We start from the raw sequence: 13,137 nt of genomic DNA, 5'->3' as shown, positions 1-13,137 counted from the left end.
ATATTACCGCCGTCATATAGCTGGAATATTGCTCCGTGCGGCGTTAAACAACAAACAAACAAACAAACTTGGATAATATTCGAATATTTCTTGAATAGAGCTGGAATAGCACTAAACCTGCGGATAAAACAACTCTTCCTCAAAGGGCACGGTATGATGTGGGGCATTTTGGTTGTTATGATGTCCTTCAAGATGTACGTCTTAAATGTAATTTAAAACGAAAGTATCGAGAAACGAACATATCATTCTACTCCTAAACAAAGTCTTAAAGTTTTCCAATACAGTAAACTACGGTTATAACGAACTCAAAGGGACTACTAATTTTAGTTCGTTATAACCGTAGTTCGCTATAAGCATATATACAGGATAACTACAGCAAATAGTCGGGATAAAAAAGTAAGTTCGTTATAACCGTCAGTTCGTTATAAGCGTGTTCGTTATAACCGTAGTTTACTGTACTTAACAAATCGTCAATTTTACTGGGTAAGAGACCTGCCAAGACCTCTTTAATTGTAGTTGTAGACGCACGTCAACAGTCCATGAAACATGAAACGCACGTCAACAGTACATGAAACATGAAACGCACGTCAACAGTACATGAAACAGATCTCCGTACATCTACACACGCGGATGTCCCCAAACATACAACAGTTGTTAGGAAAGGAAAGCACGGAAGAAACTAACGGGAAAATTAAAGTACAATTTAATATGATGTAGATGTGGCTATGATACAATGTTTCCGCGACCATTAGCCCCGACATCGCGTAAACAATGACTGAGGCAGAGGAAGGTCACCACGAACTCATTACGTGAACTGGGAGAAGTTGGCCTTCCCACCGGCGACAGGAGCGAGTCTTCTCGACGCCGGAGAGGATTAATGAGAATCACTTTATTGGCGATTTCATCGGCGTATCAATATTGCCCTTTACGAATCGAAATGTTTACTCTTTGATTGGCTAGGCGGTACTTTTGTGAATTTCATTCTCTGTGTGTTAGATGTTGTCTGACTGTAAATGATTAATGAATGTATAGCGAGCCAGGAACGATGTAGTCAATTACATAATGGCTCTTTCAATTCGGAAATCCAGTGTCGCACTGGTACATGCCTATTCTGTGTGAAGCTTTGTTTGATATTCATTCTCTTGCTAACTTTGTGCATTGCAAATGGAAGCCAACGATATTAAGTTAATTTGGTATAGAGGATAATCTATGTCATCAGGGGAGTTGATAAACTAGACAAAGTAGATATTTTCACGACAGCACGCCAAATGAAGGGTAATATATCGATACTAGGAAGCACGACTGCATATGTTATACAGGTGAGATGACCAGTTACAACTAGATGAAGCTAGCCCTTCGGACTATCGGATATTCGAGTTATCCGTATTTCGATAGTACACCGTAATGCCAATAAAGATTCTACCTAGCGAATAAACGTACTTCGTCTTAAATGATCCATACTACACAGAAGACTTTAAAGACCATTAGATCATTTTATATTACTATAGTTTATATTTCATGTCATGACAAATTAACTATAGCAACGTGAAAGAATGGGGTGTTCCTTAACTTCTTTTGAGTAGTATATATAGAGGTAATAGAGATTGGGTTAATGAGATATAACCGCAGTGTAGACTGTTGACATAACAAACTACAGGGGGAGGGGAGGGGAGGGGAGGGGAGGGGAGGGTTATAATCGGTTTGTTTTGTCCGAAGTTTGATAAGTGGACGTTAGTTACTAAGAAGGGTTTAAGAATGCCTTTACTTGAGATGACTTTTCCCCTTTTCCCCTTCCTGCGTTCGTTGTATGCTGAGTAATAATATGGTCGTGGATATAACATACCACCAGTTCACATCAAGCTGTTATTCGAAGCAACGAAACTGAAGCCTGGCGGTGTTTCATTTCGCCCACAGCAGCCTATGCACTAATCCCTTTGCATAGCTCCTGTCAGACTTTTGATGAATGCGTATGCGGAAAGTTCACGATGTTTATGTGCATTATGATAAGTATATTTATATCCGTTGAGGTTTATGTGTGCAAGTTGCTGACGGATGAGACGTGAGTGTCAATGAAATCATAAATAAATTATCGTACTGGCCCAATTCTGCCAGACAGTGACATTTGCAATCCATCTTTCGTTATGAATTTGTGAAATTACACAATCAAATTTTTCTTCTGGCAAAACATATGTAGCTATTATAGAAGCTCACACAAGGTCGTCTCGTAAACTATAGTGTAGAAATGGGCCGATCGAAAGATACCAGTTTCACCAAAGAAACGTGACATCAGAAAACCATTGCACATATATTTTGTTTTTAATTGTCAACACTTTTGGGAATAATAATCTTTTCCCGTGAGATCTGTTAATCTGCTCCGGATCATGCGTAGATCGATGCTCATGATGTCAGTCACTGGATTGTCTGGCCCAGACTTGATTGCTGGAATATTACTGAGAGCGGCGTTAGAGAACAAAGTTTAAAAAACATACCTCATGTCTTATGGATTATCGTGAAACTGGTATGACTTAGTGGTCTTGGCTCAGTAATTCGTTTTGTCAGGATCCGCTTGTCGTGAGTTCGAATCCCAGATTCGCCCTGCTGTGACTCATGTAATGTTCTCAACATAACAATGCAACCATTTGTGTAGAATCTTATGAATATTCCTGGTTCATCTAACAATGTCTCTTCTCTCTGCAGGAGACAGATGCCGACCACGCTTCCGGGCCAGGTGACCATGGAGAAGACCCCGAGCTACTTCGTCACCCGGGAAGTTCCGAAGAAGGTCTTCAACATGTCCAAGAACGTGAAACTGATTGTAGTGGTTAGGGACCCGGTGACTCGTGCAATATCCGACTACACCCAGTCCTTCACAAAAAGGCCTTATTTAAAACCTTTTGAACAAATGGCGTTCATAGACAACACAACCCGCCTTGTAGACACCAAGTGGGGCGCTGTGAGAATTGGCGTCTATGCCAAACATGTGGAACGTTGGTTGAGGTATTTCCCTTTGGAACAAATGCATTTCGTCAGCGGTGAAAACCTGATATCTGACCCCGCAGGAGAGATGGCTAAAGTTCAGGATTTCCTTGGTCTAAAACGGATAATTACTGACAAGCATTTCTACCTCAACCAGACCCGGGGATTTCCATGTCTGAAAAAGCCCGAAGGAAGTGGAAGGCCACATTGCTTAGGTAAAACTAAGGGCCGTCGTCACCCTCACGTCGACCCAGATGTCGTGAAAAGACTGCGAGACTTTTACCGTCCTTTTAATCTGAAGTTTTATCAGATGGTGAAACAGGACTTCGGCTGGACGTGACACATGTGGAATGGTTATGCGTCTAGTTATTGACCGCTGTCACGTCCTGTCGTCATGATGTGTCATAAGGAACGCTGTGTTGTGTTGACGATGATGTCGTATGTTGACAAAGTTGGAGCATGTGTTTACCGTGGGGAGGTCCAACACAGGGCATACGCAACAGGGATCTGGTCTGGATGGCGCCCGTCTCCATCAGTAGCCAGGTAGGGATGTGTGCTTTGGCCCTCCGCAAATTGAAACAATGAGACAAACTGCGAGTTGTCTCACGACTGTGCAAGCCATGGAAATAGATTTCACACCAAGTCTACTGGCAAATGCAAACAAGAGTCTCTATGAAGACACTTACAGCGAAGGGCAAATATGTTTGATGTTTGCCACCATCACACTTTTCTCATGGCGGTGACACCATCAAGTGTGATCGGCTACAACGATACCTGTCAGGCCTCAACCCCATTCCGAACCTTGGAACTCAGAGATACAGAAATATGTCCAATTATCCAATACAAAATGTAGGGACCTTCTGAAAAGGCAGTTGTTTATAAATGATATACGATCTTTGATTATTTTGCATGGGGTTTAAAATGAGTTTAATTTGTTTTGAGAACTATCAACATTTTGACAAAGGAAGTACATAGCTGGTATGGTAATTAAAATATGTATTTTATTGTGTAAACTGTATAAACAAACAATGGATGTACATTGCTCCCGGGTAACTTTGAAATAACCATAAAGCTGTTCATACGAACGTGTGGGATGTAGTTAAGACCCCGAAGGACCTTACTTTAGAGAAAACAGATCAAACAGTATGTGCATACATTTAGTAGACAAATATCTGAAGTTGGTGTCGTCATCGCTATGCCACCCGCTGGACCCGTGACCTCGTCATCTACAAGCGAATTCAACCCTATCGCCGGACTCACAAAAGAAAAGGGACCAAAAACATGTCTTCATCGTTTGTGTTTTGCTTTTCTATCAATAACGTTTTCATGACGAGATGGTATTCTACCTTATGCAGAGGAACATAAAACCACTGGAAAGCATATATGTGTCTCCTAACACATGTGGACAATTGGAGGCATTATCGTTGACGTGACGATTAAACCAACCATGTCGCCGTTTGACGTGTGACGTTTTGTTCTTGTTGCCATAGTGACATACCGGAAGCAGTGACCTTGCTGACTCACTATGACCCTTCTTCCACAAAATGCTTCGACAAAATACACACGGTATGGACACGTCGATGTCAGCGAACCATCTACGCAAGGTTCTGCTATCTCAACTCGAGTAAGGCTTTAAAGACACAAGCTTACTTTACACGGGTCAAAATTTTTGTTTTACTATTGGTCTTGTCAGATGACGCCGTATCTTGCCAGTACAAATAGTCATTATTCTAACTTCCACGCTTACTGAACTTTGTCCAATTTCATTGGGTAATGGGATATCACGTGATAAGGTGGTGGGTCACGTGACATCGTCATTTCGACATGACACCGTTATGTAGCTACGACCACACTTTGTCGCTTGACAACTCTGGTGCTATCATTTGTATTTATTTATTATTAAGTGTATATACATTGTAAAGCGGTTTCAATGAAATCAAAGTAAACATTCACTGCTTGTACAGAAATAACAATGGGTATTTTGACTGTTGGAAGTGTTTCTACCTTTTGCATTGTTCATAGTTAATTAGGGGCTTCAGCAGCCGACTCCATTTAGACATGAAATCCATTAATAGGCATGGTGTTCCAAGGAGATGAATAACAGAAAATAGATGAAAGGAACTGTACACTGGTTAGTACATGTTTATAATCTAGAACTTATGTAGCTTATACCACGTGATACCGACTGACCAGTGGGAGATGCATGTTGCTATTGTTCTTGTTATGAGGAAATAAATCACTTATTTTCGACAGAACTTTTGTTTTCTTGTGTGTCTGTTTGATGTACCATCGAATACATATGACAAAGTCCGAAGAACAAGAGAGCTTCGTCATATCCGAACGTAGAACCACGACTCGAACTTTGTCATCTTTCATATTCTAAGAGGGTTGTACTGTCTCAGAATTGTTGTCTGCTATCGGGACTCCGTTTGTATGGAACTACGGATAACTCGACATACTTGATATGTCTTGCTGCCTCGCTATCTCGAATGTCCGGATATCTCAAAGTGGCAACATAGTCTCGTTGTACTGTATATCCAAGGACTTCGAGAAGGAATATTTGCTGAATTAGCAGAAGTCATATTGCAGCTTTTCATGGCTCATGTTAAGAGTGAGATTATTGAACTTATACATGCACTAGTTCGGACTAATGCCAATTTTATAGTGCTAGCCCACTGGGATACCATGGCGCAGTTTAACATGACTACCCCACTCAGACACAGTACACTGACTCCGAGGCGACCAGTCCTTGTTTTAGCCCCTTAATGCCGATCGGCAGGCAGGGTACCATCTTTTAACGTCTTTTGGAATGACGCGACCGGGGATCGAAGCCACGACCTTCCGCTCTTCCCGGAAGATCATATATATGTTATTATGTTGACGCACATGCGTTTGTGTGTGTGTGTGTGTGTGTGTGTGTATGTGTGTGTGTATGTGTGTGTGTGTGTGTGTGTGTGTGTGTGTGTGTGTGTGTGTGTGTGTGTGTGTGTGTGTGTGTGTGTGTGTGTGTGTGTGTGTGTGTGTGTGTGTGTGTGTGTGTGTGACTGTGTGATAACTGAGATAACACGCCACTGTTAAACATGGATACCCCACTCAGACACATTATACTGATTCCGAGGAGACCAGTCCTAGTTCTATTCCCTCAACGTGACACAGGTCGTTTAAATGTACCCTTCGTTTACCCACTGACACCAAGGTTCAATATCAGGACGAATTTTGGATTCAAACACACTTTCAGCGGATCCTGGTACAGGAATGGTACGCGACACTACACATCAAACTGCAGCGCCGTAGACTAGTGGGCACTCCGCAACGTTGAATATGAATATCCTTCTAAAGCAGGATACACGCTGTTGGGAATTGCAAACCAATCAGCGACAGCGAAATATCACTGAGAGTATGGACATGAATTAGGCTGTGATATAGGGTCTTAATAGATTCAGATCCACGCAGTCAGACTGAAAACGAGAGGACATCCATTATTCTTAATTTGCTCTCAGTGTGATTAGTTCGCCAACGACGGTGCATCCGTCTCGGAGCTTCAGACTCCACTCTCTATCATGGTCATCGGCTAGGATGCAATACGTGTCAGTCTGTGTGTATGGTATGGAACAAGCAATTCAAAATTGAAACCTTTGATGACTTTAAACAAACAACTTTGTGGTATTTTCAGTATGATCGTTGAGGGACATATACCTACCTATGTATCAGCATACACATCGTCCACACGACCAGGGAGACGGTCGTCTACACGCGAGCATGCTGGCTGTTACACACGGCCATGTTGACGGTCACACAATCATGAAAACGATCACATACAATCATGAAGCCGGTCACCTACAATCATGAAGCCAGTCACCTACAATCATGCAGACGGTCACACACAATCATGCAGACGGTCACACACAATCATGTAGACGGTCACATACAATCATGCAGACTGTCACACACAATCATGCAGACGGTCACACACAATCATGTAGACGGTCACACACAATCATGTAAACAGTCACACACAATCATGTAGACGGTCAAACACAATATTGTAAACGATCACACACGACCATATGGACGGTCACACACGAGCATGCAGTCTGTCAAACATGGCCATGTAGACGGTCACACAAACATGAAAACGATCACACACGACCATGAAGACGGTCACACAAAATCATGTAGACGGTCACACACAATCATGAAGACGGTCACACAAACATGCACACGGTCACGCACAATCATGTAGACGGTCACACACACTCATGTAAACGATCACACACGACCATGTCGTCGGTCACACACAATCATGTAGACGGTCACACGCAATCATTAAGACGGTCACACTAGTAAGGAGACGGTCACACACAATCATGTAGACGGTCACAAACAATCATGTATACGGTCACACGCAATCATGTAAACGATCACACACGACCATGTCGTCGGTCACACACAATCATGTAGACGGTCACACACAATAATGAAGACGGTCACACTACCATGGAGAAGGTCACACACAATCATGTAAACGATCACACACGACCATGTCGTCGGTCACACACAATCATGCACACGATCACACACAACCATGAAGACGGTCACACTACCATGGAGACGGCCTCACCCGGCCATGTAGACGGTCACCAATACGCTTGTCAATAACATCAGTCTTACAATGCAAAGAAAATCTATGTTTTCTTACATAAAGGCGGTCATTGGTTGAAACAAAACATTACACTAAAATTTCACAGAACTGCACCTCCACTAAAAGATGCGCATGTTCCCTAATGACTACACATAAAGAGAGTGAGAGGACCACAAGAGCCTACGTAAAGCGAAACGTATCATAGCTTCTCTCGGTGATATTGGATTAAGAGCTGGAGGGCTAAATCCACTGACACGTATTCATCTATGGCATCGTGTTGTTGTCCAAAGCGTCTTCTATGTTTGCGAACCATGGTCAAACACATCATCAAAAGAACTCCATGATTTAGAACTGCTGCAACGTACGCTACTTTGCCAGATCAATACAGAACTTCAACCACAGATCACCTACTTACGTAACTACTCGAACTCCTGGTCTCTGGACAATGGAAGCAGTGATTGACAAGACTAAACTTGCTTACCTCTGAAGACTCTATAGATGTTAACCAGATTATTTTGTTACAACCCTATGTTCCATGAGACTAGACTACCTAAACAACACTGTCTGCATCTGCAATCCATGATCTACTAGGCATTGCTGAGAAGTAAAAACCTCATTCAATTTAACGTATTTCGCTGACGGACATTTTCCACCAAAGGTACGATAAAGACGGACTGTTTGTTACACAACACCTCGACATGAAATACATTTATGGACCTGAAGGTGGCTACCAGCCAACATCTGAAACGATTTCATGTGATGCATGGAAGACCAGCTCCATACAGATTGTGGCATTGGTGTGACCTTTACAGCATGTACTGCTGGCCCATATATGCACTAGTTATACCAGGGGTTGTATCTATAACAGCTGGTATGTGTATGATGTGTGAAGGAAAATGTGACGAGGTTGTACTTCACCAGTTAGTGAAATGTGACAGTCAGTGCCAGGAAGAAATATCCTATTTGATTTACTGTGTCTTAATCAATATCTGAAAATAGAAGATTGTACAGACAACGAAGTCAGAGTTGGGATGCATTACACGTGGTGTAGATGAGATGACAGTAGACATATGGGCTCAAGTCATTAGCATAGTAAGCAAAGAAATAGGGGCATGGCAGCTGGAGTTTATTCTCTATCTATCAGATCATATTTGTAATCACAGAAGATTATACATACATGTAGATCTTGATGAATTGATTTACTTGTTTGTACTCTCCGACATTGATAGAGGAAATACAGATTATGCGTTCATTTACACTTTCGACCAAGTAGACATTTCTATACAAACTCGTAGACATTTAAACACGACCATGCGGAGGGTCACACACAATCATGGAGTGAGTGAGTGAGTATGGTTTTACGCCACTTTTAGCAATATTCCCGCAATATCATGGCGGGGGATACAAGAAATGGGCTTCACACATTGTACCCATGTCGCGAATCGAACCCGGGTCTACGGCGTGACGAGCTTTTACCACTAGGCTACCACCTGACCGACACAATCATGTAGACGGTCACACACAATCATATAGACATTTACACATGACCATGTGGAGGGTCACACAATCATGTAGTTATTAACACATGACCATATAGATGGTTACACACAATCATGCAAACATTTTCACATGGCCATAAAGACGGTGACACACAATCATGTAGACATTTACACATGAACATGTAGCCGGTCACACACAATCATATAGACATTTACACATGACCATTTAGACGGTCACACACAATTATATAGACATTTACACATGCTCATGTAGACGGTCACACACAATCATAAAGACATTTTAACATGACCATGAAAACGGTCACACAGAATCATGTAGACAGTCACACAGAATCATGTAGACATTTACACATGAACATGTAGACGATCACACACAATCATGTAGACATTTACACATGAACATGTAGACGATCACACAAAATCATGTAGACATTTACACATGACCGTGAAGATGGTCACACACAATCATATAGACATTTACACATGACCGTGAAGATGTTCACGCAAAATCATGCAGACGGTCACACACATCCTATTTCACATGTAAATAATGAACACCCCCAACAAAATATGGCCAACACACTCACACAAACACTTATACTCATATACTCTTACATGACACCATGTGTTCGCGTTCCCTGCTATACCGGGTGTCGAGTGAAAGCCGATGGCATGAACACAGAGAAAAGAACGACCTTTCTTACCAATTCCTGTACAAAATAGTTACGGCAGTTCAAACATTTATACCAGTAACTGTCAATTTGAAAACAAATCCACATGAAAACAGTTATGCGGATATGTCTCGTCCAACTCCAAGTAAAAATGAAGGGTAGGGTATTAACAGGCCATAAGGTATCACACCTCTTCACTCGGGATGAATCATTCAGAAGGTTGCTGAGTCAATGGTTTTATGAGGCTCTCGAGGCAGCCAATATTCAAGCACTGACAGATTAACTGAAATCTACACGCGTCCAATTCACTGCAGTTATGGTTTATTGTTGGCGCTCTACTCTATCTTAAGGGTCATATTCGTTTTGAAATGTATGTTGATTACGTCATTGGCAAAGAGGTCGATTATGCAGTCGTCAATGGACAATAGAAACCATTCTGTTTCATCGTGACAGTCTTGCTGAAATTGAACCGGTAAAATTATATGATTGTATGTCAATATATGGACATACACCTTGGACTGAGCTCACGTGAAAGCAATGCTAACGTTAATGGATTGTATATTCCATGTATTGCATGCCAATATCGATGCCTTTCCTTTTGACATTGTGCGATCAATATGTATCTATATGTATTACATACGCTGTACAAATAACCTATATGAATGCACCATTGAATGAATAAGCTCATATTGATGTGTATTACCCATGAGGTTAGAAATATCCGAGTTCATAAAAATCGCATGTGTATTTGTGCAGATACCACGAAGCATTGTATTGTTCACGTCTGCATTGTTGGCGTCATTCGAATCCCTGGGGAAATACAAGAATTTTTAATTCGTTTCGTAAAAGCAGTATGACACCTCCTTGTATAATAACATCTCTTTATAAACTGGAAACTGTATGTCATGCATTGCACAGTAAACATTGTCACAGTCACAGTAAAGTCTGCTTATTTCGTTGCATACTTACACACACCGTGCAATTATCTTCTCTCAGTGTATGTCACAACGCATGGTATATGTAGATTTTTTATAAATGTATACCGAATATACTCAGTGGAGTATTTGTTTGGAAACAAATCATATCACTGTATATCATATACTATTCACAAACAGAGCATGTCAATGTATATGAGCGTTAGCTCGTCACGCCGAAAACCCGGGTTCGATTCCCGACATGGGTACAATGTGTGAAGCCCATTTCTGGTGTCCCCCGCCGTGATATTGCTGGAATATTGCTAAAAGCGGCGTAAAACCATACTCACTCACTCAATGTATATGATGTACACTATACGAACAAATAATAGCTATGTATATCATATACACTGTTCGAACTGCGCATGTCAATGTTTTGCATGTACAGTGTACAACATCTCATGTGAATGTATATCATATATTCTGCGCGAACATATCATGTCAATGTATATCATGTAGACTGTATGTTCAGCTTATGTTAGTGTATACCATATACGCTGTACGAACATCTCATGTGAATGTGTATCACATATTGTGTGCGGACAGCCCATGACGATGTATATCATATACACTGTCCCACGAGTACAATGTTAGAAGCCCATTTCTGTTGTCCCCCAGCGTGATATTGATGGAAGATTGCTGAAAGCGGCCATACTCATTCACTCATATACGTATTTGTTCATATCAATGTGTGTAAGCTTGAAGATCCGGGATAGAATAGGTCTTCAGCAACCCATGCTTGCCGTAAAAGGCAACTATGTTTGTCGTAAGAGGCGACTAACAGGACTGGGATGTCATCGTATCCAAATTGCGTGGATCGATGCTCATGATATCAATCACTTGATTGTCTGGTCCAGTCTCGATATTTACAGACGGTCGTCATATAGCTGCAATATTGCTGAGTGTTGCGTTGAACAACAAACAGCTTAGGTCAATATGCTTCCTATGCAAAGTGCTGTCAGGACTTTACGTGTAGGTATCATGATGGCAAACCGACCAGTGGTGCAAGTGTAATACCAGGTATTGTATAAAGCCCCCCCCCCCCCACACACACACACACAGTATACGCAGCCTGTCAGTGTCTCCCCCCTCCCTGCCAGCATCACATGAGGCGTCCCACCCTCCTTCACGGCACTGTCGATGATGTTAACCATGCTGGTCTCGGCAAAAACGGGTTATGAACAATTAATTCCTGGCATTGATTGCAATTGCGTATTAGACTGGCGCCGTCTGACTGAGCGTAATTACATCATAACAATGTGTCGGGACTGACTGATTGCTCTGAGAACAGCATTGAATAAATCTCCACCACTGCACAGCTCGACATGTCGTCCACTGGCACAGCGAGACGCTGGTGCAACAAATTAGATCGTTCAACCTACCACCATCTCTGTCCTACATTAGATCTGGTCTAGACTGGGGTCAATTTGCGGTCCTGCAAGTTGGAACAAAATAATTCAAATCATGTTTCAAGTTGATTTGTCTCATACCTGAACTTATTTTGTCTACAGGGAACCCCCGTTAATCCAGACGTTGCCGTTCTCTCTGTAGTGGGTTTGTGTGCAAAGTTATATACAGTAAACCTCAGGTAAACATTTTTTTATAACCTTTTACCGTAAAACCTTATGTTGCATTAGGTTTCTGATAACCTCGGGTAAACTTAGTAACCATCTTGTCTTCCAAACCTAGGTTTTGAAGCAATTCTCTTCCAAACCTAGGTTTTGAAATGGGTCACTTCAAAACCTGCTTTGATTTCAATTGTAAAGCCTTTATTTTACAATTAACGTTTTATAAACTTGCCTCTTGATGTAAACACAATTTTGTTTTGGTTAAAATTCACAGTTTATTTTAACATGAACATTCCATAACGTGAATCGAACCTGCAACCTCACCTATCGTTCAATTTATCATTCCATGACTGCAGCTGGTCCATGCTGCACATAGTTTTTTCTCTCTCACGCTTTGAGCGAATTCCTTTTACACCCCGATACTGTGTATTTTGTCACTATATGAAGTATGTCCATGTTTTCTTATTTTTTCGAGTATTTCTTGGATTAAGACGGTTCGCAAGTTTGATAAAACACGCCTCGGTGTTGGTTGAAAATGTAAAATGTAAAAATGTAAATGAGAAAAAGTAAATGTGAAAATGCAAATGTAACAAATGTAAATGTAACAAATGTAAAACCTTGAGCTTTTCCCTCGCTCGCGGTTTTACATTTTCAACCAAAACCGCGTGTTTTATCCTATACTTATAGCATTTTTGGCATTTTTAGAGATTCAAATTGTTACTGTGGTGATCCTCTGGAAAAAAAATAAAATTATTTCATTATCTTTTTGAATGTAAATTATATTTC

General features: G+C 41.3%; 1 protein-coding gene across 1 annotated transcript in view; it reads left to right on the top strand.

Annotated features, from left to right (window-relative positions):
* LOC139468388 (heparan sulfate glucosamine 3-O-sulfotransferase 6-like) overlaps positions 1–5,200 on the top strand; it is a 31,779-nt gene extending 26,579 nt beyond the window's left edge. The window contains exon 2 of the mRNA XM_071250331.1: positions 2,698–5,200. Coding sequence (XP_071106432.1) covers positions 2,698–3,316 — 619 coding nt within the window. The 3' untranslated portion in view covers positions 3,317–5,200. The remainder of the gene's footprint in view (positions 1–2,697) is intronic.
* Positions 5,201–13,137: the final 7,937 nt, after the last annotated feature.

Source organism: Haliotis cracherodii, unplaced genomic scaffold (genome assembly GCF_022045235.1).
Source record: "Haliotis cracherodii isolate W230 unplaced genomic scaffold, xgHalCrac1.p SCAF_2, whole genome shotgun sequence".
Lineage (NCBI taxonomy): Eukaryota > Metazoa > Mollusca > Gastropoda > Lepetellida > Haliotidae > Haliotis > Haliotis cracherodii.
The sequence above is the reverse complement of the archived record's forward strand: the minus strand, read 5'-3'. Positions and strand labels throughout refer to the sequence as shown.